The sequence below is a fragment of the Chiloscyllium plagiosum genome, unplaced genomic scaffold, assembly GCF_037043375.1.
Source record: "Chiloscyllium plagiosum isolate Xiang-an unplaced genomic scaffold, Cpla_swu_hap1 HiC_scaffold_19, whole genome shotgun sequence".
In the NCBI taxonomy this organism is placed as follows: domain Eukaryota; kingdom Metazoa; phylum Chordata; class Chondrichthyes; order Orectolobiformes; family Hemiscylliidae; genus Chiloscyllium; species Chiloscyllium plagiosum.
This window is the reverse complement of record NW_028270157.1, coordinates 60,604,670-60,632,084: the sequence shown is the minus strand read 5'-3', so window position 1 is coordinate 60,632,084 and position 27,415 is coordinate 60,604,670. Positions and strand designations below refer to the sequence as shown.

At 49.6% G+C, this 27,415-nt stretch overlaps 1 protein-coding gene across 2 annotated transcripts in view; it reads right to left on the bottom strand.

Moving 5' to 3' along the window:
- Positions 1-665: 665 nt before the first annotated feature.
- Positions 666-27,415, bottom strand: part of LOC122559510 (A disintegrin and metalloproteinase with thrombospondin motifs 20) — a 384,605-nt gene continuing 357,855 nt past the window's right edge. For both annotated transcript variants that reach the window (XM_043709081.2, XM_087997440.1), the window contains 4 exons: positions 26,921-27,054; positions 12,486-12,577; positions 6,292-6,396; positions 666-5,780 (listed from right to left, as the gene is read on the bottom strand). In XM_043709081.2, coding sequence (XP_043565016.2) covers positions 5,691-5,780; positions 6,292-6,396; positions 12,486-12,577; positions 26,921-27,054 — 421 coding nt within the window. In that variant the 3' untranslated portion in view covers positions 666-5,690. The remainder of the gene's footprint in view (positions 5,781-6,291; positions 6,397-12,485; positions 12,578-26,920; positions 27,055-27,415) is intronic.

The window sequence follows — 27,415 nt, the reverse complement described above, 5'->3', positions numbered from 1 at the left end:
CATAAATTCAAATCTTTATGTGGCAGATACTGAATTCAAATTGCTCTTAGAATCTGGATCTAAAAACTAGCCTAAGGACAGCCAGTGTTGTGTTAATCCCTAATGACCTTTCTCAGGGAGGGACATCTGTCTTCCTTACCTGGTGTGACCATCATGTGACACCAGACCAACGCCAAAACTGACTCTTAACTGCTCTCTGAAATTGTCCACTCAGTTGATAGACAGATGCTGGCCCATATCCACCGAGGTAATATAAAGATAAAAGCGGAGCTGATTGCACATTGTAACAAACATGTGAAGTGAAGGAATGCATGGGAGTTGTTTGATTTTTTGGCTCTCATGATATCTTGGGTCGTGTTCTTGTATCTTTTAGAGCTTCTTAGATTGCTTGCTTAAATTACACTTTTACAATTTGTTTTGATTGTTATATCGCATTTGAAATGAACTAAAAATAATGAAACAGTGCTATCGCGATTTTTCAAAGTGTCGCTATTGGTTCTGGAAATTCGATATTGTACCGCAGCCCATTCGAAACACAACGTACTTGCTCAGAGACAAGTGAATCAGAAATGCAAAGTCAAAGCAGTGAGTGGTAATGGAGAACCTCACCACCACCACCCTTCCACCCACCCACCACTTTTCAAAATGAGAGAAACATATACGAAATAACAGATTTATTTGGGAATTTACAGTTTTAAAGTCATAAGTGTGACTTAAATCAATACATTGTAAGAAACAGTTAAGCATTACAGTAGATATGCAGGTAAAGCACCAAATCTATTTAATAGCTGTCAGTTTATAACAAGATTTTATTTTTACAAATGCACTCCCTGTATTTCTTTGGAGACTGCAGTGATGTAAGCTCAAAGCCTTGCAAAACCTCTTAGTCTGCTCTGTAATATGGAATTATTGAAATCAAATATTAAGGTAAATACTCATGTTACAAAGTTTGAGGTACCATTTCATGAACACACTTATAAAATTGTCAATAAGTTTATTTATGTAGAAAATATTAAACAACAAAATAGTACACAGCATAGTTTTACAACTATTTTTGCCACACTTAGTGCAAATTGTACCTTTTTTCCTGATAGTTTTTATTGTTAGGGGCTTGTATCAAGCCCACATGCTAAGTCTGATTAGTAACTTGCATTATTGAGATTCCAAACATGTATCTTAAAGAGAAGTTTTTGATGTTTTCTACAAATTGTATCTGTGTTTAATTTGGTTAGCCTTGTAGATTTGGTTTACATGTGATTTAAGCAAAAGATCAGCATGGGTGTAAGAAAGCTATCATATAGCTAGTAAAAGATCTCTGAAGAATTATTTTAAATGCAGTGAAAATATGTTCAAATGCCTGAATTCATGACCACCTATTCATCCAATAGTGATTGTAACAATATAAAATTTTAATGTAATGAAAACATGACTAAAATAAATTAGCTAGGAGATATTCGAGCAGATAATGAACTTAATTTTTTTTCTTTCACATATACCAGTACGGTCAATAGAAGGTTCATGATAGTAGACATCTACTTTTTAAAAATAGCTTATCAAAGCTACGTCATTTAAAATATGTTACCATTCATAATGCCACTTAGTTAAATCTTGAGCTCTCTTGATAAAGGAGGAATTAAAATAACTGGTGTATAAGATTGTGTACAGGTACAGTTACAATTATATTCCTAAAGATAAGGGGTCACAAATTTAAGATAGCATCTGAAGCAATTCTGCTTTTTGCAGCTTTCAGTTTAAATACATGTCCTGTTAAATGTACTTTTTTATTTGAAAAATCTACCTGTCTAAAACATATTGTTGGTGTGATATTGGCCAAATACTTAGTACATTTCTATTGCTAATGCTTCTAAGAACACTACTCCACCTGCTATTTTAGTGGCGAGCATTGACCTATTTTTCAAAAAGTAGTATTTCAGCTTAATTAAAATAACTACCACACAAGGTTTGCAGAATCATTATCCACCTATTTCGCTAAGACTTGAGCACCATAATAAAAAACATTTTCAGATCAAATTCGGATTTCTTTTACTAATTTGACAGGATGATAATACCCTGCAATCCTGCCGTGAGCACCACATAACAGATGAGCCTGATCAATAAAGATGGCACCTCTTGAAGGCTTGTTTTTCATAAATGTTAGCTGTGAACAGTTGGCTGTTATCATGTCCAATCTGTGTACAATTTTTTTTCACTGATTTAACTTATTACATAAAAAGTTGTGGTTAAATAATAATTAGTCATCAGGTTATCTTAATATAATATAAAATGAGGTTAGAACTAGAAAACCAGTCCTTACAGATTTTTTGTTTGTTTAAAAATAGAGGAAACTCTGTAGTTCTGAGATTGGAACCATTGCTCAACTTTTGTTGATTGGACTCAGTGCTAGATCTTTTCCAAACAACCTGTTTTGAGTTGCTATTGTAAACCTCCTGAATCAGGTGGGACTTAAACACAGGACACTACCACTTCACCAAAAGGGCCCCATTTAGTTCAGTGTTAACAAGCTTCACATTGTTGGGCTGGGATAGTTTCAGATAGAATCATAGAAGCCTTTATAGTGTGGAAGCAGGCCATTCAGTCCATTGAGTCTACACCATCCCTCCCAACAGCTCCCACCCTTCTACCCTAACCCTGTAACCCTGTGTTGTGATTGAGTTGGTTCCTGCTCTTGACAGCTGCCTTTGCTGAGATCTGCATTGACTGACTGTTTAAGATGAGAACTGATGTACGATTCAGCTTTCATACTTTTAGTACATTTTTAGTTAACTAACTAACCTGCTTACTTTTGTTAATTTGGTTGACAGGTAAAGCATACCCTAATAAGAGGGGTGAACCACTTTTTTCTAAGAATACAAATGCCCAAACAATTTTTAAAAGTGCGTATTGTTCCAACACGGGATTAAAGGTTAAATCTGAAAACTGAATGAAAATTCTGAATTGGAAAGCTTCAAAAATTGCTCTGCAACTCTCATCTCGAAGAAGGATGTCGGTGTATATTGGAAGTATTTTTAATATTACAATTCAGGGTTTACTGAATCAATACCCATATTGTACTGGCATAAATAAATGAGGTCAGAATGAAGAGATCCAGCACAATGTGTGTTTTGTAGCAAACTTCATTTTCGAACAAGAGTATTAAATTATCTCTATTGCCTTGATACAATCTCTCATTGCAAACTATGAAGACATGTTTATTGTTCTATCTGATTTACTTTTAGTCTTGCCTGCAATAGATTATATCAGAAAGAATATGGCCTTTATAAGCATTTTCCAGCCGAGTAATATAGTTGGTAGAGCTTACAAATTTTATGCCGATATCAATACAACTGTCATTATCAGTAGTAGGCAGCAACAATAGCACATTATTCCGAATAGTTCAGTTTGCATTTGCTCTTGTTTAAAGGGTATTACTGTCCTGATAGAAAACTTTGTAAATTAATTTATGTAAACAGGCAGCACTGCTGTGCGTATTGAAAAATGTCATTCTATTGCTATGGTGGCAGGTCAGCTTGCTCATTACAACTGTTCTGTTCAACAGTAATCCATAAAATGGTGACAATGTCATGTCCCTCCTCTTTACGCCTTGCACACAAATATCCGATCATGTATAGAATAAGCAATGGTAGCTGATGGGGTAATAATGGAGAACTAACACAATTTTAGTAGGTAATGCATATGCACAAAAATATCAAAATAAATAGGACAGTGCATAAATATATTACAACATAATAAAATATATTTCTTTTTATATACATCTTTTTGCTAAGAGAGGTAGCTTTTCCACTCCGGCCAGTTTTCATTACAGACTCTGACTGCTTTGGTTTTCTCTCTACAACTATTCTTTTAACTGGAGGAATTAGATGCTTTTTTTGGCAATAATAATTCCTAAATGCTTTGGTGTTATGCAATCAGTGGCCAGGCCCAGTACTGTTGCATCGGTGTTCGAGTTGGTCTCTCGTCTCTGACACCAGAGCTATGATGACATAGGAAGATATGGAGGCAATATTCTTTACTGCAAAATAGTTGTTGAAGCAAAATATATTCTGACAACCGCTCTTGGTGTCCAAAGTAAAAATAAAACACATTAGCAAACTCAGTGAGGGGGCTATAGTTCACACGACGGATGTGTCAATGCAGTTCCATCACCATTTTTTTCCATCCATCACTGGATAAGGAAATGAGTGTGAATCTGATTTTTCTCCACAAGAGAAGCAAACCAAATTGAGGTGAGATGAACAGTTAGGTGATTCACAAATCCAGTATGGTTGGATTTATAGGGCAAAGTGATGTTTCTCTGGTTTACGATATATGTCTCCAATTTTTTTTCCTCCCTTGGGATTGATGCAGTTCTGACAAAAGTGAAAACTGTTTTGAACACAGCTGGCAAAAGAAAACAAACTTGGCTTCCTTACATAAAGTACTTACTGCAGCAACAAGGAATAGCCACAGTGACCTGTTTTAGAGCACAATATACCATGGTCTGCCATTCTGTTAATCCTTGTTCCCACATCAGAATTGCGAACTGCTAGACGAGTAGAGTCCTAGAAATGTACAGCATGGAAACAGACTCTTCAGTCCAACTCGTCCATGCCATCAAATATCCAAACCTAATCTAGTCCCATTTGCCAGCACATGGCTCATATCCCTCCAAACCTTTCCAATTCGCGTACCCATTCAGATGTCTTTTAAATGATGTAATTGTATAAGCCTCCACCACTTCCTCTGGCAACTCATTCCAGTAAGCCCAAAACCCATATAAAGCCAACTTCTTTGCATTAGCAAGTGTTCAGGTGATCTGCGTTATTTACAATACTTTTCTGTGATTTGAAGTGGCAGTCAGACCAGCAAACTGAACCTCATGCACTTTAAATGGGTGCAAAGTACTGCTCCCAGCAAAGTCAAAACTGTTATACAGGTAGCAATATCACCAGGACAACATGTTGTTGCTGCCTTGCATTAAGCAGCGAGACAGCAGAGACAGTGACTGAGTTGATGTTTTAAACATTAGCACCTGTAATGTACCCTTGTCATGTGGCATGTTACCACTGTCAAGGCTTTTCTCATTTTAGTATAATACACTTATTTTTAACTTGTATGTTTACACAAAATAACAGACTCGGGAAGTTGAAGCTCAAATCTTTAAACACCATCATTGTCTTAATTTCACTCCTTCAAAAAGATACCTTCCATTCGGTAATACGACATTGTCACTGATGTGGTATGTTCTATTAATGTGACGGTTTCAGAGTTAACAGGGAGAGGAGGGTGATGTTTAGGGATAGCAGCCAGGATTGGAAAATCGAATCTGCCCAGACAGCCACTGCAAAACATTAAGCATTGCAAAACATTTGGTTTCTCAAAACAATGCCATGAGCACTCTTCCCTTCCTATCCTGTACCAGGGGCATATAAGCAATTTCAGATATTCCTTGATGTTCAAACTGTCTGACCTGGACTTTAACATGGCAGGGAAACTAGCAAGCTAATAAAAGAATCATTGCACTCTTAATAGCTGCCATTGATGAGGCAATGAACATTAATTCCTAAAGGTTGCTGGAATTTGTGCTGGTTCATTATCTCCATAGTGATGAATTGCCTCCAGTCAGGTCCCATTCCACACAGTGGGTTAACTTTTTCCTTTAACTTCTGCAAACATCACATCACACCAAGTCTTTACTGGACTTGCATCAGAAGACCAGTACTTGTTTGAGGAACACATTTTCCACAGTAGCCACCGCATCTTCCATAAACCTTTGTGCCATCCTTTAAATAGAAAAAAGAACTGCGTTTGTATTGTACCTTTCACAGAAAAATAGAAACTAAGAGCAGAAGTAGACCATTTCTGCCCCTCAAGCGGGCTTTTACATTGCATAGAATCATGGCTGATCCTTCATCACTAAGCCACATTCCTACTTTGTCCCAAAATACATCATGGCGCTACAATCTAAAAGTCCCTCTTCCACCCTTCTCTCCCTCCCTCCTGCTTCTGCGATGACAATACAGGGTTTGGGGCCGTATCTGGGTGGGATGCTCTTCAGAGAATGGTGAAGCTTCTAGGGGCTGAATGGCCTCTATGATTTAAGGCCTGTATAACTGGCTTTATGCAGTACTCTAAGTCAGCGAGCGTAAAATAATCAGGATTTGGTCATTTCATTGTTATAACTCCATCTTTGACAACACCACAATTTTAACTTGTAATAAATGAACATAACGTTTTGACTGCAGTTTCAACAAGATACAGCACGTGCAGCTGTTTCTGGCCTCAGCCTCTTACCGGTGATCTGTGTACATTGACTGTAGCGTAATTTCCCTGTGCAATCCATTTTGATGCTTCTGATATTTTCAGGCCAGTACCACTTAGGTTAATGCTAAACTGTCCCTGAAAAGCAATTTGTCCAACATTGATGACATTAACAATTTTAAATAAATAGCTGCTACATGAATGCAATAATAACGCTCATGTTTAAAAATCACCCAACAATTTTAGTATTCCTCAAAGACATGTTTGTCAGAGTAAAGTCACCATAGACCATTGTCCCTGCCACACCACAGGACTCCTCTCTCAGCGAGACAGAGATGAACTAGCAGTGATTTAACCAGAGGGTAACCTTGCTTCAGGTGAGGGGAAGAGGTTAACAAGGAGAATCCTACATAGTAACTTTAGCTGATGCCATAATTGAAACGACACTGTTAGCATCATTCTGCATTGCAAACCAGCTGTCTAGCCAACTGAGCTAACCAACACCACCCCAGTCAGAAGAATGCTAAGAATAATGCTGATTCTTTTCAGAATAAACAGTTTTTTTAATGAATTCTCTTGTGAAAAGTTTTCCACACCACCTTTTTTCAGAGAACTATTCAGAAGAACTAGTTTGCACAAACCTCCTGATTTATTTGCCTGAAGTTTGTATTTTTCTCCCATTTGGACTAGAATTGTCTCCTGAAGGAATCTCATTATATGGCAGGGAGGAAGTTCGTTTACCCATCATTGCCGAAATAAGTTTAATTTTTATTGCTCTTTCATTGTTGAATTCTCATTTCAGGCTAATTTTGACTGAATTGATTTTCCTACTTTAAACTTCACAAGCTTGCTGAACGTTTCTCCCTGCACATCTCTTCAATAGTTTACAATTCACAGCAGGAAGCAATTCATTACATCATTGTGCTAGCTAATCAAAAGGATTATCTAAGATGATCCATTTATCCCTTTCAATGTCTTGTGTAAATATCTATCAATTCCCTTTTTAAAGGCCATTATACATTCTGTTAGAGGTGGGCGAGAGGGTCAAAACATGAGAACAAATATATAAAGTGGATATTTTCCTGAAAGCTCTATTGCTACTATGTTTCTTATGATCATACTTGTATATTCAGTGGTACTGAATCACAATGGGATATTATGAGCATATTAAACTGGCATAGGTAGTGAAATTTCGCCTTTCAACAGATAATAGGAATGGCCTAATATAGACTTACTCCAAGCTAAAGCGGGTCTACATTGCAGGCCGGTCACTATCAACAGCAATCTGTAAAAATACACATTCTTAGGATTTTACATTTGAGAGTTTCTGGAATTCAAGGTTGAGTTTAAGATTCAGCGAAAATCTAAAACTAGAATGACCAAGAGATATCTCAGGTAACATTTTGTCAAAGACCTCTTATCCGTACTTAACACCGTATCACTCACGAGCTAGGAATGTGATGGATGCAATCAGAAATAACTCACTGTTCACCTCTTAAGGCCCCCTTTTGAGCCAACATCTACCATTGCAGCTGAACATAAAGATCAAAGTCTGGGAGATGGCCTTGCGCTTGCAGAAAAGGAACAGAAATGGTTACACAATTTTCCATCTTGTGGTCAAGCACTGTGCTTCACCTGTTTTCTTTGAAGGGGAAGACCACAATATCTAAAATAAAATGATCAGAATGAGACACAGATCTGTAATCTTTATTTTGGTCCAGCTCAAAACTGACTCATAAAGCCTGGGAGAAAGTGAGGACTGCAGATGCTGGAGACCAGAGTCGAGAGTGGTGCTGGAAAAGCACAGCCGATAAGGCAGCATCCGAGGAGCAGGAGAGTCGACGTTTCGGGCATAAGCTCTTCATCAGGAATGCCTGAAACACTGATTCTCCTGCTTTTCCAGCACCACACTTTTTTTGACTCTGACTCTGGATTAATAGTCGAGCAATAATATTGCGAGGCCATCACCTCCCCCTACTGATGCTATGTTTGTCCTACTGGTTTGAATTAGTCTTACAACTTTGGTTTCCTCTCAGGTCCCACTTTCTTAAAAACATGGGATCAGATGTGGCCGAGGTTTATCTGCAGACATTATCAGCTATCTGTTGCTTGGTCAGCCCCCTGCTGCTTACTGCAATGGAAACCACTATCTAGCTGGAGGTGAGTGAGGTTTGAATGAGTGGATCTCACAATAGAGTTAACCCTACTGTGGGGGTAGGCAGGCATAAATAATGTTCTTTACTTCGGACCATTGAGCGAGCGTGCGAATGTACCTTGGAGGGATTTGAGAAAAAAAACACAAAGCAAGTCAAACAATGAATGTAGTGGTGAGCCAGGGGCTTTACAACAGATGTGATGGAGTCAGAAAGCTCGACCTGGGGAGCGGCTGGTGTGTAGTCATCACATGCACAGTGTCAAAATTCTACATCAGTGGAGTAAATTTGTAATGAGCACAACATAAATCAGTTCAACATCACTTGTCTCTTGTTTCCGCTGCATGTAAAGCAGAACAAAAAAAGCTCATTTGTGTTTTTCCTTCATCACTTCTGTTTAAGCTGGAATGGCAGTAAAAAGGAGCCTCAACTCCTGTTTCTAATGCCTGCTAGGCAACCCATTTTGATTAGATTTTATTTCACAAACTCTTAATGTCACAGAGCGATGAAATAATAATCGTTCACTACGTTGCCAGGGGATCTTCATGTACACTCTGAAAATATACCACCTTTTTCTCCCCCAACAAAGAGTAGAAAGTTATAAAACGTAAGCTGTAGATCATGGCTTTGTATTGAGTGAGTTGCTGACTATATGCCAATTGTTGTTAGATAAGCTCAAAAAGCTGACGTTGGTAGATCATTTTTAGTCCAAGTAAATTGTCTAGATTATCTACATCGACAGCATGTTTATTCATCATGAATTTTCTGCTCTACACAACTGTTAGTTGGAAGAATGTTGTATCATGGAGATATGTGTGTGAACTCAACACATTATTTTGTGTGACAAGATGTGTTCTGAGGATTTCCCATCACCGTAAGTGGCACCATAACAAATCCTGCTTTCAACTGAGGGATTAAGGCATTCCCAGAGGCACCTCAATGAAAAGTCAGGATACTTGTGACTGCCTGGGAAAACACTCAAACACTGAGTTTCTCAGGGGTTTCCAGCTTAGATCCTCCAGCTAAAACCTAATAGTATTATAGACAGTGGTTCATTTATCTCATTTAGATCTAAAACTATTAGCCTGAATTTTCATCCTCAAAGTGGGTAGCAGAAGCTGGGGAAAATCCCTGGGGAGAACACCTGACCTGGCTGCACATCTTTGGGAGCAAGTGCCAACAAAGAAGCAAGTTTAATTGATTTTCCCCCATGCAAACTTTGGTTGTGGGTAAAGTGTTGGAAAAGGTTATAAGAGAAGGATTAGGGATAGTCAACATGGTTTCGAGAAGGGTAGGTTGTGTCTCGCAAACCTTTTATTGAGTTCTTTGAGAAGGTGACCAGACAGCTGGATGAGAGTAAAGCCATTGATGTGGTGTATATGGATTTCAATAAGGCATTTGATAAGGTTCCCCACAGTAGGCTACCGCACAAATATAGAGGCATGGGATTGAGGGTGATTTAGCAGTTTGGATCAGAAATTGGCTAGCTGAAAGAAGACAGAGGGTGGTGGCTGATGGGAAATGTTCATCCTGGAGTTCAGTTACTGGTGGTGTACCGCAAGGATCTGTTTTGGGTCCACTGCTGTTTGTCATTTTTATAAACGACCCGGATGAGGGCATAGAAGGATGGGTTAATAAATTTACGGATGACTTTAAGGTTGGTACAGTTGTGGATAGTGCTGAAGGATGTTGTAGGTCAGAGAGGGACAACGATAAGCTGCAGAGCTGGGCTGAGAGGTGATAAATGGAGTTTAATGCGGAAAAGTGTGAGGTGATTCACTTTGGAAGGAGTAACAGGAATGCAGATTACTGGGCAAATGGTAAGATTCTTGGGAGTGTAGATGAGCAGAGAGATCTGTGTTCATATACATAGATCCCTCAAAATCACCACCCAGGTTGACAGGTTGTTAAGAAGGCATACAGTGTGTCAGCTTTTATTAGTAGAGGGTTCAAGTTCCGGAACCATGAGGTCATGCTGCAACTGTACAAAACTCTAGTGTGGCCGCATTTTGACTATTGCGTGCAGTTCTAGTCACCACATTGTAGGAAGGATGTGAAAGCTTTGGAAAGGATTCAGAGGAGATTTACTAGGATGCTGCCTGGTACGGAGGGAAGGTCACACGAGGAAAGGCTGAGGGACTTGAGGCTGTTTTCGTTAGAGTGAAGAAGGTTGAGAGGTGACTTAATTGAGACAGGTAAGATAATCAGAGGGTTAGATCGAGTGGATAGTGAGAGCCTTTTTCCTAGGATGATCGATAACGTGAGGGGGCATAGCTTCAAATTGAGGTGTGCTAGATATAGGACAGATGTCAGAGGTAGTTCCTTTACTCAGAGAGTATTGGCATGGATCATCAACTTTACAGGTATTTAATGGTCATTGGACAGGCATATGGATGAGAATGGAATAGTGTAGGTTAGTTGGGCTTCAGATTGGTTTCACAGGTCGGTGCAACATCGAGGGCTGAAGGGCCTGTACTGTGCTGCTTTGTTCTATGTTCTACAACAACCTGAAGTGCTGTGAACTATTTTTTAAAGAAAACAACTGGCTTGAGTCAATAAACTGTAGAGTAGGACATGCCTATCCCACATTGGAACTTAGCAGGTTGGGATTGCAATCGGAACCTCTCCATATCCTTAAAAGGCATTCCTGGAAACTGAAAACACCAGGAATGCAGTCAGTAATCCCAGATTTGGAACCTACCTGTCATTTTAAGGTCATTCTGTCCCAGTGAAAGTCCAGGTCATTTTACTTTGACATTTTCTACATTTAAATGAGAAGCCTAGTGAACGATGTAGAACCTTGAGATTTTTCATTTATATCACCCATGTTACATAAATTAGTTGCTGAATTTGCTGCGGGCTACTTTATTAAAAGAAGAAAATGCTAAATACTACACACCATGCTTTCCCGTGAAAAGTGAGCTGAGACCACTTAACCCACCACCGCCCAACAGCAGGAAGAGTAAACACAGGAGGGCTAAACTTGAAAAAAATTATATTTTTGGTTTCCACGCAACTGCGTTCTTGCCATCACAATGTGGTGATTTGACAAGCCTGGCCTTCACACTGCTCCTGGCAGTTTTGTTTAACTGATTATGTTTTTTGCTGGAGGGTGGGTTTTAGTTGGTGACCTGACATCTGTCTGAAATCTCCATTCGGTCATCCCCTGTGGGCAGTGAGCTGGTCACCTCAAAAACCCTGCCATTCATTAGAGGCCCCAATGGCTGTTCTAGCATTCTCTTCACAAGGCTAAAGAATAACTTTTGTCAACCCTCCTTCCGTTATCTGTTTAATCAAGCAAGCAGCATTGTTATGGGCGCATCCAGGTTTGCAGCCTGTGGTGACACTGCATCAGTTACGCTGAGAAAATCCTTACCTGTTGTGTAAACTCCTTAAAAATACGGCAGTGGATTATCATGTTTGCACAAACAAAGATGTCAGAGAACCTGCAATAAAAAGCCACTGGACTATTTCCAACCCAATTTCAGCACTAGGCGTGCTGATTCATCTGCTTTTTTTACATTTCAAAATAAATAATTGGATTATCTAGTCCTGGGGGGTGTGGCATAGATATAACCACAAATTTATAATGGCCTTGCTTATTCTGAGAAGCTGTGGTCATTGTCTAATTGTTGCTATGCTCTAATTTCCCCCAGTGTGCTGTTGCTCCCCTTTGTTTGCTTGGCTTTGCATGCCCAGCTTTACCAGAACTACAGAGCACTGTGTCCCTTGGACAACTCACTAATGGAGCTACAGTATTGGTTGGGGTAGACAGGACACACCATCAGTATGAGTATCTGAGAGATCAGTTATGGAGTTAGAGAAGACTTCTTCTCTCTAACATTTCTGGGTAGCTATTCAGGTCTAAAGCCTTCAACTCGAGCTCACAGACTTTCACAGAGGATCCGAGGAAGCAGAAGAAAATTGGCCATTGTAAATTCCTGCAGGTTGCATTACGGAATAAAAACAGACATTATGGAAATTTCTGATCATGTGCCTATTTTTTAATAAAAATCTTTAAATGTATCCTTAAACCTAAGATTGCTTTGTAAATTGGAAAAGTAGATTGCTTACTTGGGGACACTTGGCAGCACTGTAACAATCTCCTGCTGTCGCAAATGGCACTGACCTTCCATGCACTGTCTGAGCAAAATGCAAATCTGTAACTGGAAATATTGAGAGGTCACAAGCATATTTCACAATACAGGCATCGTTTTTTTTAATATGTAATCATGAAGATGTGTTGTGATCAGGATAGAAGGAATTCTTCAAGATAGTGTGCTGGCCCAACTATCTTCGGCTGCTCCATCTGTGACCTTCCCTCTACCGCAATGTCATAAATGGGATGATGACTGTTTGACATTCAACATCATGAACAATGGCCCCGATACTGAAACAGTCTGTGTCCATATATAGCAAGACCTGGATATGGACAATATCCAGGCATGGGATGACAAGTAACATTTATGCCACACAAGGGCCAAGTAATTACCATTGCCAACAAGTGAGAATCCAACCATCACAACTTGAATGGCATTACAATGAACATCCGGGGTGATTACCATTGACCGCAAAACTATCCAGAGCAGCCATAGGAGGCTGTGGCTAGAAAAGTAGCTAATGCTCTGATTTCTATGTCAAACTCCCCAGAGCCTGTCCACCATCTCAGGCACAAGTCAAGAGTGTGATGGAATATTCCCCATTTGTCTGGACGGGTGCAGCTCCAAAAACAATCAAGAAGCTTGACATCATTCAGGACAAAGCAGCCCACTTCACTGGCACCATATTCACTCCCTCCAGCACCGCTCAGTAACAGTCTGCAAGAAGCACTGCAGAAATTCATCAAAGATTCTCAGCCAGCACCTGCCAAACCCACAACCAGACCTGCGAGCTCCTTTCCAAGTCACTCACCAAACTGACTTCTGGGTAAATATCCTGGAATGCCCTCCCTAACAGCATTGAGAGTCAACAGCAGGTGGACTGCAATGGTTCAAGAAAGCAGCTCACCACCACCTTCTCAAGAGCAACTAGGGACGGGCAATAAATGTTGGCCCAGCCTACGTTACCCACATCCCACAAGTGAATGTTAATAAAATCCTCTCCTCGTTTTGCCTGAACAACCTCAATGCCTAAAGGCAATTGACTATTCTTAATTACACCAGAATCACACTCCCCCACTCCCCAAAATATGTCCAGCCACCATATCCAGAGACACAGCTTACCTCTATAAATGGGTATCCTGGCTCCCAAAAGCACTGCACAGAAATTGGACCTTCTCTCAGCAGATTTAACATACACACATTGAAGGCCATGTACAGGGATGCAAAACTGCCACATCAGAGGAGGTAAATAAGGATTTAAATGACCAACTACTTCTGTAAAATGCATGTGCACAAAGGCCAGTCTGAATCCACTCCCACACTTTGTGGAAACGGTAGCTGCCATGTTTGAATGGGATTTCCCAAATCCACCTACTTCTGCCATCTGTGCCATGATGGACAAGGTCTCTTCATGATTAAAATGTGGATGTGGACTTCCATTAGATTGTTTCATGGTTATACTGGCAAGGTATTGCAGTACAGCTGACCAGGAACACTTTGCCTGATATTAGAATTACTGGAAAGATTTACACGCTGACAACCAACCTCTTTGGTCGTGTTAAGGCCTCATCTTCCATGGTCAAGTCCTAGGGTGGGACTGGAGAACAGAGCTTCTGGCTCAGAGGTAAAGGCGTTATCACTAAACCACAAGACCCCCTGAATGGTACCCTTCTTTTCTCACTCAGCATTTCTTCCCTTCCGAAATGTAATTGTAAAACAAAATTCACACTGTCACGTCATTTGAAGGAGCACATCATTTGTCCATCGCACATGTGCTACCTCTCAATATCAGCTTTTCATTTCTCCAGCCTTTTCGCTAATCTCCTTCAATACTTTCTACTCCTTCCCTATATGCCCTTCCAAGGTTTTGTGGATTTGCTTGGACCATTATTTCTGAAGTACAGGTACACAATCCTTTATCCAAAATCCAAAACGCTCTGAACTCCAAAGCTTTTGTTTCTCCATAACAGGGTTGTTTGGCGTGCAAATAGTTTACCCAACTCCACACCCACTTGGCCCACATCACTCAGATGTGACGTCTGGGTGTGGCCCAGCACTGGCAGGCAGCAATTCTGACTCGGGACTCACCAGGTGCTTCTGCTGCTCAGTAAGAGTTTTTATTTCATTGTTAAGCTGTCACTTAATCTGAAATCTGAAAAATTCCAAATTCTGAAAACCAGCTGGCCCCGAGGGTTTCAGATAAATGATTGTGTACCTGTATTTCACATTGTTACACTCGGCTTGCATAAAGTCTTCGCAAACACTCCTTTCTTTTGTTAATGATAATATTAAACAATAAATGACCATTCACTAAAAAAACAAAAGAAGGGACTTAGTCACAGCATGGAAACAGACCCTTTGGTCCAACTCGTCCATGCCAACCAGATACCCTAAACTAATCTAGTCTCATTTGCCAGCACTTGGCCCATATCCCTCGAACCCTTCCTATTCATATACTCATCCAGATGCCTTTTAAATGCTGTAATTGTACCAGCCTCCACTACTTCCTCTGGCAGATCATTCCATACACACACACTACCCTCTGTGTGTAAAAGTTGCCCTTCTGGTCTCTTTTAAATCTTTTCCCTCTCACCTTAAACCTATGCCCTCTAGTTTAGGACTCCCCTAGCTTGGGAAAAACACCTTGGATTTACACCTTATCTATGCCCCTCATGATTTTATAAACCTCTATAAGGTCACCCCTCAGCCTCCAAACCTCTGGGGAAAACAGCCACCATCATATTCAGTCTCTCCCTATAGCTCAAACTCTAACACTGGCAACACCCTTGTAAATCTTATCTGAACCCTTTCATGTTTCACAACATCTTTCCTCTAGCATGGGAAGCAGAATTGAAATGCAGTATTCCAAAAGTGGTCTAACCAATGTCCTTCAGTATCATCGGGTCCAAAATTATAGAAAAACTGTACATTTTTTCCCCCATGTACACCTAAATTGAAGAAGGAAAGATTAAAACTTTCAGCCTCTATCATCATTTATTTCAAAACAGCCAGTTTCCATCTCAGGCATGGAGTGGAGCAGGGACGGTCAGTGGGCCCTGAGCAGAGTGGGGACAGTCAGTGGGCCCTGAGCGGAGCGGGGACAGTCAGTGGGTCCTGAGCGGAGCAGGGACAGTCAGTGGGCCCTGAGCGGAGCGGGGATGGACAGTGGGCCCTGAGCGGAGCGGGGACAGTCTGTGGGCCCTGGGCAGAGCAGGGACAGTCAGTGGGCCCTGAGCAGAGCGGGGATGGACAGTGGGCCCTGAGTGGAGCGGGAACAGTCAGTGGGCCCTGAGCGGAGCGGGGATGGACAGTGGGCACTGAGCGGAGCGGGGACAGTCAGTGGGCCCTGAGCGGAGCCGGGACAGTCAGTGGGCCCTGATCGGAGCGGGGATGGACAGTGGGCCCTGAGCGGAGCGGGGATGGACAGTGGGCCCTGAGCGGAGCGGGGACAGTCAGTGGGCCCTGAGCGGAGCGGGGACAGTCAGTGGGCCCTGAGCAGAGCAGGGACAGTCAGTGGGCCCTGAGCGGAGCGGGGACAGTCAGTGGGCCCTGAGCAGAGCGGGGACAGTCAGTGGGCCCTGAGCGGAGCGGGGACAGTGAGTGGGCCCTGAGCGGAGCGGGGACAGTCAGTGGGCCCTGAGCAGAGCAGGGACAGTCAGTGGGCCCTGAGCAGAGCGGGGATGAACAGTGGGCCCTGAGCAGAGCGGGGACAGTCAGTGGGCCCTGAGCAGAGCGGGGATGGACAGTGGGCCCTGAGCGGAGCGGGGATGGACAGTGGGCCCTGAGCAGAGCGGGGATGGACAGTGGGCCCTAAGCGGAGCGGGGATGGACAGTGGGCCCTGAGCAGAGCGGGGACAGTCAGTGGGCCCTGAGCAGAGCGGCGATGGACAGTGGGCGCCGAGCGGAGCGGGGACAGTCAGTGGGCCCTGAGCGGAGCGGGGATGGACAGTGGGCCCTGAGCGGAGTGGGGATGGACAGTGGGCCCTGAGCAGAGTGGGGACAGTCAGTGGGCCGTGAGTGGAGCGGGGACAGTCAGTGGGCACTGAGCAGAGCGGGGATGGACAGTGGGCCCTGAGCAGAGTGGGAACCGTCAGTGGGCCCTGAGCAGAGCGGGGACAGTCAGTGGGCCCAGAGCGGAGCGGGGATGGACAGTGGGCCCTGAGCAGAGCGGGGACAGTCAGTGGGGCCTGAGCAGAGCGGGGAAGGACAGTGGGCCCTGAGCGGAGCGGGGACGGTCAGTGGGCCCTGAGCGGAGCGGGGACAGTCAATGGGCCCTGAGCGGACCGGGGACAGTCAGTGGGCCCTGAGCAGAGCGGGGACAGTCAGTGAGCCCTGAGCGGAGTGGGGATGGCCAGTGGGCCCTGAGCGGAGCGGGGATGGACAGTGGGCCCTGAGCAGAGCGGGGACAGTCAGTGGGCCCTGAGCGGAGCGGGGATGGACAGTGGGCCCTGAGCAGAGTGGGGACAGTCAGTGGGCCCTGAGCGGAGCGGGGACAGTCAGTGGGCCCTGAGCAGAGTGGGGATGGACAGTGGGCCCTGAGCAGAGCGGGGACAGTCAGTGGGCCCTGAGCAGAGCAGGGACAGTCAGTGGGCCCTGAGCGGAGCGGGGATGGACAGTGGGCCCTGAGCAGAGTGGGGACAGTCAGTGGGCCCTGAGCGGAGCGGGGATCGACATTGGGCCCTGAGCGGAAGGGGACAGTCAGTGGGCCCTGATAGAGTGGGGACAGTCAGTGGGCCCTGAGCAGAGTGGGGACAGTCACTGGGCCCTGAGCGGAGCGGGGATGGACAGTGGGCCCTGAGCGGAGCGGGGACAGTCAGTGGGCCCTGAGCAGAGCAGGGACAGTAAGTGGGCCCTGAGCGGAGCGGTGATGGACAGTGGGCCCTGAGCAGAGCGGGGATGGACAGTGGGCCCTGAGCAGAGCGGGAATGGACAGTGGGCCCTGAGCGGAGCAGGGACAGTCAGTGGGCCCTGGGCGGAGCGGGGACAGTCAGTGGGCCCTGAGCAGAGCGGGGATGGACAGTGGGCCCTGAGCGGAGCGGGGATGGACAGTGGGCCCTGAGCAGAGCGGGGATGGACAGTGGGCCCTGAGCAGAGCGGGGACAGTCAGTGGGCTCTGAGCGGAGCGGGGTCAGTCAGTGGGCCCTGAGCGGAGCGGGGATGGACAGTGGGCCGGAGTGGCCTGGGCAGAGCGGGGATGGACAGTGGGCCAGATTGGCCTGAGCAGAGTGGAGAAGGTCAGTGGGCCAGAGTGGCCTGAGGGGAGCAGGGATTGTCAGTGGGCCAGGGGCCTGAGCAGAGTGGGCATGGTCAGTGGGCCGGGGGCCTGAGCAGAGCAGGGATGGTCGATGGGCCGGAGTGGCCTAAGCAGAGCAGGGACGGTTTGTGGGCTGGAGTGGCCTGAGCAGAGTGGGGACTGTCAGTGGGTCAGAGTGGCCTGAGCAGAGCAGGGATGGTCAGGGTGCCGGAGTGGCCTGAGCAGAGCGGGGATGGTCAGTGGGCCAGAGTGGCCTGAGCAGAGCGGGGATGGTCAGTGGGCCAGAGAGGCCTGAGCGGAGCGGGGATGGTCAATGGGCCGGATTGGCCTGAGCGGAGCGGGGATGGTTAGTGGGCCGGAGTGGCCTGAGTGGAGCAGGGATGGTCAGTGGGTTGGAGTGGCCTGAGCAGAGCGGGAATGGTCAGTAGGCCGAGGTCCTGATCAGAGCGAGGATGGTCAGTGGACCAGTGGCCTGAGCAGAGCAGGGATTGGTCAGTGAGCTGGAGTGGCCTGAGCAGAGCGAGGTTGGTCAGCTGCCAGAGTGGCCTGAGCAGAGTGGGGATGGTCACTGGATCGTGGTGGCCTGAGCGGAGCGGGGATGGACAGAAGGATGGAGTGGCCTGAGCAGAGCGAGGATGGTCAGTGGGCTGCAGTGACCTGAGCAGAGTGGGGATGGTCAGTGGGCTGGAGTGGCCTGAGCAGAGCAGGGATGGTCAGTGGGCTGGAGTGGCCTGAGCAGAGCGGGGATGGTCAGTGGGCCGGAGTGGCCTGAGCTGAGCAGGGATGGACAGTGGGTCAGAGTGGCCTGAGCAGAGCAGGGATGGTCAGCGGGTCAGGCGCCTAAGCAGAGCAGGGATGGTCAGTGTGTCAGAGTGGCTTGAGCAGAGTGGGGATGGTCAGTGGGCCGGAGTGGCCTGTGCAGAGTGGGGATGGTCAGTGAGCCCTGAGCAGAGCGGGGACAGTCAGTGGGCCCTGAGCGGAGCGGGGATGGACAGTGGGCCCTGAGCAGAGTGGGGACAGTCAGTGGGCCCTGAGCGGAGTGAGGACAGTCAGTGGGCCCTGAGCAGAGCGGGGACGGTCAGTGGGCCCTGAGCAGAGCGGGGACAGTCAGTGGGCCCTGAGCGGAGCGGGGATGGACAGTGGGCCCTGAGCAGAGCGGGGACAGTCAGTGGGCCATGAGCGGAGCGGGGACAGTCAGTGGGCCCTGAGCAGAGCGGGGACAGTCAGTGGGCCCTGAGCAGAGCGGGGACAGTCAGTGGGCCCTGAGCAGAGTGGGGACAGTCAGTGGGCCCTGAGCGGAGCGGGGATCGACAGTGGGCCCTGATCGGAGCGGGGACAGTCAGTGGGCCCTGAGCGGAGCGGGGACAGTCAGTGGGCCCTGAGCAGAGCGGGGACAGTCAGTGGGCCCTGAGCAGAGCGGGGACAGTCAGTGGGCCCTGAGCAGAGCGGGGACAGTCAGTGGGCCCTGGTAGAGTGGGGACAGTCAGTGGGCCCTGAGCAGAGTGGGGACAGTCACTGGGCCCTGAGCGGAGCGGGGACAGTCAGTGGGCCCTGAGCAGAGCAGGGACAGTCAGTGGGCCCTGAGCGGAGCGGGGATTGACAGTGGGCCCTAAGCGGAGCGGGGACAGTCAGTGGGCCCTGATAGAGTGGGGACAGTCAGTGGGCCCTGAGCAGAGTGGGGACAGTCACTGGGCCCTGAGCGGAGCGGGGTCAGTCAGTGGGCCCTGAGCAGAGCAGGGACAGTCAGTGGGCCCTGAGCAGAGCAGGGACAGTCAGTGGGCCCTGAGCGGAGCGGGGACAGTCAGTGGGCCCTGATAGAGTGGGGACAGTCAGTGGGCCCTGAGCAGAGCGGGGACAGTCAGTGGGCCCTGAGTGGAGCGGGGACAGTCAGTGGGCCCTGATCGGAGCGGGGACAGTCAGTGGGCCCTGAGCAGAGCAGGGATGGACAGTGGGCCCTGAGCGGAGCGGGGATGGACAGTGGGCCAGATTGGCTTGAGCAGAGCGGAGAAGGTCAGTGGGCCCTGAGCGGAGCGGGGACAGTCAGTGGGCCCTGAGCGGAGCCGGGACAGTCAGTGGGCCCTGAGCGGAGTGAGGACAGTCAGTGGGCCGGAGTGGCCTGAGCAGAGTGGGGATGGACAGTGGGCCAGATTGGCCTGAGCAGAGCGGAGGTCAGTGGGCCGGAGTGGCCTGAGCGGAGCAGGGATTGTCAGTGGGCCGGGGGCCTGAGCAGAGTGGGGATGGTCAGTGGGCCAGGGGCCTGAACAGAGCGGGGATGGACAGTGGGTCGGAGTGGCCTGAACAGAGTGGGGATGGTCTGTGGGCCGGAGGGGCCTGAGCGGAGCAGGGATGAACAGTGCGTCAGAGAAGCCTGAGCAGAGCAGGGATGGACAGTGTGTCAGAGTAGCCTGAGCGGAGCAGGGATGGACAGTGGGCCGAAGTGGCTAAGCAGAGTGGAGATGGTCAGTGGGTCAGAGTGGCCTGTGCAGAGCAGGGATGGTCAGTGGGCTGGAGTGGTCAGAGCAGAGCGGGGATGGACAGTGGGCCAGATTGGCCTGAGCAGAGCGGAGAAGGTCAGTGGGCCGGTGTTGCCTGAGCGGAGCAGGGATTGTCAGTGGGCCGGGGGCCTGAGCAGAGTGGGCATGGTCAGTGGGCCGGGGGCCTGAGCACAGCGGGGATGGATAGTGGGCCAGACTGGCCTGAGCAGCACAGGGATGGTCAGTGGGCCGGAGGGACCTGAGCAGAGCGGGGATGGTCAGTGGGCCAGACTGGCCTGAGCGGAGCGGGGATAGTCAGTGGGCCAGAGAGACCTGAGCGGAGCGGGGATGGTCAATGGGCCGGATTGGCCTGAGCGGAGCGGGGATGGTCAGTGGGCCGGAGTGGCCTGAGTGGAGCAGGGATGATCAGTGGGTTGGAGTGGCCTGAGCAGAGCGGGGATGGTCAGTAAGCCGAGGGCCTGATCAGAGCGAGGATGGTCAGCGGACCAGTGGCCTGAGCAGAGCAGGGATTGGTCAGTGGGCTGGAGTGGCCTGAGCAGAGCGAGGTTGGTCAGCTGCCAGAGTGGCCTGAGCAGAGTGGGGATGGTCACTGGATCGTAGTGGCCTGAGCAGAGCGGGGATGGACAGTGGGCTGGAGTGACCTGAGCAGAGTGGGGATGGTCAGTGAGCTGGAGTGGCCTGAGCAGAGCAGGTATGGTCAGTGGGCTGGAGTGGCCTGAGCAGAGTGGGGATGGTCAGTGGGCTGGAGTGGCCTGAGCAGAGCAGGGATGGTCAGTGGGCTGGAGTGGCCTGAACAGAGCAGGGATGGTCAGTGGGCTGGAGTGGCCTGAGCGGAGCAGGGATGGACAGTGGGTCAGAGTGGCCTGAGCAGAGCAGGGATGGTCAGTGGGTCAGGCACCTAAGCAGAGCAGGGATGGTCAGTGGGTCAGAGTGGCTTGAGCAGAGTGGGGATGGTCAGTGGGCCGGAGTGGCCTGAGCAGAGTGGGGATGGTCAGTGGGCCGGAGTGGCCTGAACAGAGCGGGGTTGGTCAGTGGGCGGGGGTAGCCTGAGCAGAGCAGGGATGGACAGTGGGTCGGAGTAGCCTGAGTGGAGCAGGGATGGACAGTGGGCCGGAGTGGCCTGAGCAGAGCAGGGATGGTCACTGTGCCGGAGTGGCCTGAGCAGAGCGAGGATGGTCAGTTGCCGGAGTGCCCTGAGCGGAGCGGGGATGGTCAGTGGGCTGGAGTGGCCAGAGCAGAGCAGGGATGGTCAATGGGCCGGAGTGCCTAAGCAGAGCGTGGATGGACAGTGGGCCGGGGGCCTGAGCAGAGTGGGGATGGTCAGTGGGCCAGGGGCCTGAACAGAGTGGGGATGGACAGTGGGTCGGAGTGGCCTGAACAGAGTGTGGATGGTCAGTGGGCCGGAGTGGCCTGAGCGGAGCAGGGATGGACAGTGGGTCAGAGTGGCCTGAGCAGAGCAGGGATGGTCAGTGGGTCAGGCGCCTAAGCAGAGCAGGGATGGTCAGCGGGTCAGAGTGGCTTGAGCAGAGTGGGGATGGTCAGTGGGCCGGAGTGGCCTGAGCAGAGTGGGGATGGTCAGTGGGCCGGAGTGGCCTGAGCAGAGCGGGGTTGGCCAGTGGGCTGGTGTAGCCTGAGCAGAGCAGGGATGGACAGTGGGTCGGAGTAGCCTGAGTGAAGCAGGGATGGACAGTGGGCCGGAGTGGCCTGAGCAGAGCAGGGATGGTCACTGTGCCGGAGTGGCCTGAGCAGAGCGAGGATGGTCAGTTGCCAGATTGCCCTGAGCGGAGCGGGGATGGTCAGTGGGCTGGAGTGGCCAGAGCAGAGCAGGGATGGTCAGTGGGCTGGAGTGCCTAAGCAGTGCGTGGATGGACAGAGGGCCGGGGGCCTGAGCAGAGTGGGGATGGTCAGTGGGCCAGGGGCCTGAACAGAGTGGGGATGGACAGTGGGTCAGAGTGGCCTGAACAGAGTGTGGATGGTCAGTGGGCCGGAGTGGCCTGAGCAGAGCAGGGATGAACAGTGGGTCAGAGTGGCCTGAGCAGAGCTGGGATGGTCAGTGGGCTGGAGTGGTCAGAGCAGAGCGGGTATGGTCAGTGGGCCGGTGTGGCGTGAGCGGAGCAGGGATGGACTGTGGGCCGGGGGCCTGAGCAGAGCGGGGATGGACAGTACACCGGAGTGGCCTGAGCAGAGCGGGGATGGACAGTGGGCTGTGGGCCTGAGCGGAGCTAAGATGGTCAGTAGGCCGGAGTGGCATGAACAGAGCAGGGATGGACAGTGGACCGGAGTGGCCTGAGCAGAGCGGGGATGGTCAGTGGGCAGGGGGCCTAAGCAGAGCGGGGATGGTCAGTGGGTCAGATTGGCCTGAGCAGAGCAGGGATGGTCATTGGGCCGGAGAGGCCTGAGCGGATCAGGGATGCTCAGTGGGCCGGAGTGGCCTGAGCAGAGGGGGGATGGACAGAGGGCAGGAGTAGCCTGAGTGGAATGAGGATGATCAGTGGGCCGGAGTGGCCTGAGCAAAGCAGGGATGGTCAGTGGACCAGTGGCCTGAGCAGAGCAGGGATGGTCAGTGGGCCGGACTGGCCTGAGCAGAGCGAGGATGGTCAGTTGCTGGAGTGGCCTGAGCAGAGCGGGGATGGTCAGTGGCCCGGAGTGGCCTGAGCAGAGCAGGGATGGTCAGTGTGCCGGGGGCGTAAACAGAGCGGGATTGGTCAGTCGGCCGGAGTGGCCTTAGCAGAGCGGGGATGGACAGTGGGCCGGGAGTCTGAGCAGAGCCGGGATGGACAGTGGGCTCGAGTGGCCTGAGCAGAGCAGGGATGGACAGTGGTGTGGGGGCCTGAGCAGAGCGAGGATGGTCAGTGGGCCGGGGGCCTGAGCAGAGCGGGGATGGACAGTGGACCGGGGGCCTGAGCAGAGCGGGGATGGTCAGTGGGCTGGAGTGGCCTGAGCAGAGCGGGGATGGTCAGTGGGTCAGAGAGGCCTCACCAGTGTGGGGATGGTCAGTGGGCCGGAGTGGCCTGAGCATAGCGGGGATTGTAGGTGGGCTGGAGTAGCGTGAGCAGAGCAGGGATGGACAGTGGGTCGGAGTAGCCTGAGCGGAGCGAGGATGGTCAGCAGGCCAGAGTGGCCTGAGCAGAGCGAGGATGGTCAGTTGCTGGAGTGGCCTGAGCAGAGCGGGGATGGTCAGTGGCCCGGAGTGGCCAATGCGGAGCGGGGATGGTCAGTGGGCCGGAGTGGCCTGAGCAGAGCGAGGATGGTCAGTGTGCCAGGGGCGTAAACAGAGCGGGATTGGTCAGTCGGCCGGAGTGGCCTTAGCAGAGCGGGGATGGACAGTGGGCCGGGGGTCTGAGCAGAGCGGGGATGGTGAGTGGGCCGGGGGCCTGAGCAGAGCGGGGATGGACAGTGGGCTGGAGTGGCCTGTGCAGGGCGGGGATGGTCAGTGGGCCGGAGTGGCCTGAGCAGAATGGGGATGGACAGTGAGCCGGAGTGGCCTGAGCAGAGTGGGGATGGACAGTGGGCCGGAGTGGCCTGAGCAGAGTGGGGATGGACAGTGGGCCGGAGTGGCCTGAGCAGAGTGGGGATGGACAGTGGGCTGGCGGCCTGAGCGGAGCTAAGATGGTCAGTAGGCCGGAGTGGCCTGAACGGAGCAGGGATGGACAGTGGACCGGAGTGGCCTGAGCAGAGCGGGGATGGACAGTGGGCTGGGGGGCTGAGCGGAGCTAAGATGGTCAGTAGGCCGGAGTGGCATGAACAGAGCAGGGATGGACAGTGGACCGGAGTGGCCTGAGCAGAGCGGGGATGGTCAGTGGGCATGGCGCCTAAGCAGAGCGGGGATGGTCAGTGGGTCAGATTGGCCTGAGCAGAGCGGGGATGGTCATTGGGCCGGAGAGGCCTGAGCGGATCAGGGATGGTCAGTGGGCCGGAGTGGCCTGAGCAGAGGGGGGATGGACAGAGGGCAGGAGTAGCCTGAGTGGAACGAGGATGATCAGTGGGCCGCAGTGGCCTGAGCAAAGCAGGGATGGTCAGGGGACCAGTGGCCTGAGCAGAGCAGGGATGGTCAGTGGGCCGGACTGGCCTGAGCAGAGCAGGGATGGTCAGTGGGCCGGACTGGCCTGAGCAGAGCGAGGATGGTCAGTTGCTGGAGTGGCCTGAGCAGAGCGGGGATGGTCAGTGGCCCGGAGTGGCCTGAGCAGAGCAGGGATGGTCAGTGTGCCGGGGGCGTAAACAGAGCGGGATTGGTCAGTCGGCCGGAGTGGCCTTAGCAGAGCGGGGATGGACAGTGGGCCGGGGGTCTGAGCAGAGCCGGGATGGTCAGTGGGCTTGAGTGGCCTGAGCAGAACAGGGATGGACAGTGGGTGGGGGCCTGAGCAGAGCGAGGATGGTCAGTGGGCCGGGGGCCTGAGCAGAGCGGGGATGGACAGTGGACCGGGGGCCTGAGCAGAGCGGGGATGGTCAGTGGGCTGGAGTGGCCTGAGCAGAGCGGGGATGGACAGTGGGCTGGAGTGGCCTGAGCAGAGCAGGGATGGTCAGTGGGTCAGAGTGGCCTCACCAGCGTGGGGATGGTCAGTGGGCCGGAGTGGCCTGAGCATAGCGGGGATTGTAGGTGGGCCGGAGTAGCGTGAGCAGAGCAGGGATGGACAGTGGGTCGGAGTAGCCTGAGCGGAGCAAGGATGGTCAGCAGGCCAGAGTGGCCTGAGCAGAGCGAGGATGGTCAGTGGGCCGGAGTGGCCTGAGCAGAGCAGGGATGGTCAGTGGGCCGGAGTGGCCTGAGCATAGCGGGGATGGTCAGTGGGCCGGAGTGGCCTGAGCAGAGCAGGGATGGTCAGTGGGCCGGAGTGGCCTGAGCAGAGCGAGGATGGTCAGTTGCTGGAGTGGCCTGAGCAGAGCGGGGATGGTCAGTGGCCCGGAGTGGCCAATGTGGAGCGGGGATGGTCAGTGGGCCGGAGTGGCCTGAGCAGAGCGGGGTTGGTGAGTGGGCCGGGGGCCTGAGCAGAGCGGGGATGGACAGTGGGCTGGAGTGGCCTGTGCAGGGCGGGGATGGTCAGTGGGCCGGAGTGGCCTGAGCAGAATGGGGATGGACAGTGAGCCGGAGTGGCCTGAGCAGAGTGGGGATGGACAGTGGGCCGGAGTGGCCTGAGCAGAGTGGGGATGGACAGTGGGCCGGAGTGACCTGAGCAGAGTGGGGATGGTCAGTGGGCCGGAGTGGTTTGAGCAGAGCGAGGATGGACAGTGGGCCGGAGTGGTCTGAGCAGAGTCAGGATGGACAGTGGGCCGGAGTGGTTTACCAGTGTGGGCCGTTGTTGGACTGGGTATTGTTGCAGGCGGTCAGTGGCTTGTGAGACCAAGCAGAGCCCATTGGTAGGCCCCACTACAGAAAGACTGTAATACTTATCTTTTTAATTTAACTCTCATTTTTCTATCTTATATTGTGAACAACTGAGTAATGCAACATTTTTCCTTTCATTTCTTTATTCTGTATGAAAGATAGTGCCATATTTGGGGGGGGGGGTTGGGGGGGGGGCGATACTGTAAACGTTTTACTGTACTCTGGTACTTCAGTACACGTGACAGTAAAGGATATTCTGTTCTATTCTAAGTAATGGAACTAATGATTGTGATAGGAATGGAGAGCATGGTTCGACTCTTTGAATATCTCACCAATTGAAGTACAGAGCCAGCTTGAAGTCATTACCGTTTTTGCAAAACTAGTGTAACAAATGAGGAACATATTGTAGCAGGGGCTGCTGCACTGTTAGAGCAGGCAGACTAATACTGCGGTACAGCTATGCCTAAATGGATTGCTGTGAATAAGATCAGATCAACAACAATACCTGTACAATGTGAGCTCCGTGGGTTGCAGTGGGAAGGCAGTGTGCTATAGCTCTAACAAAACAGAGGTAGAAATTGCCCACGTTTTTGGCACTGCTGCAGGCTTATTTCAGCTGAAAATTAGGTTCCTGACGTTAAATTCAGAATCGTGACATTCCGTCAGATGGCGATTAAAGGTTGTACAAATGTTTCCTCTTCTCCCATGGATGTGTTTTACGCCATAAGGAAACGTTAAAAGTTCAACCTCAGCTAAAGAAGGTAAGATCTGGTTGAAAATTATGAGCAGTGAGCAAGATAAAGGGAATTGATGAAAGATCTTATCAAATATCAGTCTTCAGGAAGCCCTTGACTTTGGATAATGATGAAGCAAAGTAAACTAATATTCTGAAAATCACGAATACAGTAACTGGTCATTTACCTTTGTGATTGTCTGGGGGACCTTGCTGTCCTCAAAATGACTGCTGCATTTTCCTGCTTTATAATACTGACGACACCCTCTGCAAGCATTTCTTTGGGATATCCTACAGTTGTAAATGACGCTATAAACTTCTGCTTTCCACTCAACGTCAGCTGTTGTCCTCAAATTATGTATCATCATTTTCATCATCAAAAATCAAATAATTTGTTGTTATGTATTCAACCCAATTATGTAAAATAGTAAAAATCTATTATTTATTCAAACTATGATTACAGTTCACATAATACTACATAATAAAGACCTAGGATGAATTCCATAGCGACTTAGTTCTATGATTCGTCATCGCCTGTTCTTTGCTTTCCCTGATTTTCTACAATGGAAAATATTTTCCAGCCAAGCAAAATGAGGAAAGTACTTACTTATAATCTGCATTGTGCTAATATCAAAGCGGATTCTGTGAAACACAGTGTATCCAGCTGCCAGGTAGTCATTTTTACAAGAGCAGTCTTTCCTTCTGTTTCCATTATAAGGGCATTCATAAGGATTGTGTAGCCTGAATAAAAAATAACACTGTCAGAAAGCCCAAGTACCATTCTTTTCATTGCAATATTCTGAACAATATCTATTGTGCGAGTCATTAATGATTTTCCTATCTTCAACCAAATTTGCATTACCCTCCCCCCATCCTATTCTGAGAGGACCTGTATTCAACACTTGCCCAATTTTTTTTAATCAATGCTGCTCTGTATGCTAAAGGTGTTTTGTCCACTCTTCTCCCAGTGAGGTGATGCTCCCCTTTCTGAATGATGTGAACGATGGCTGAGGTCACATTAAAGCTTGTAACAATACAAGATAATGAGTGCATGGACATCACCATTTACCTGCTAGGGTTTGGAAACATTTGCTGATTATAT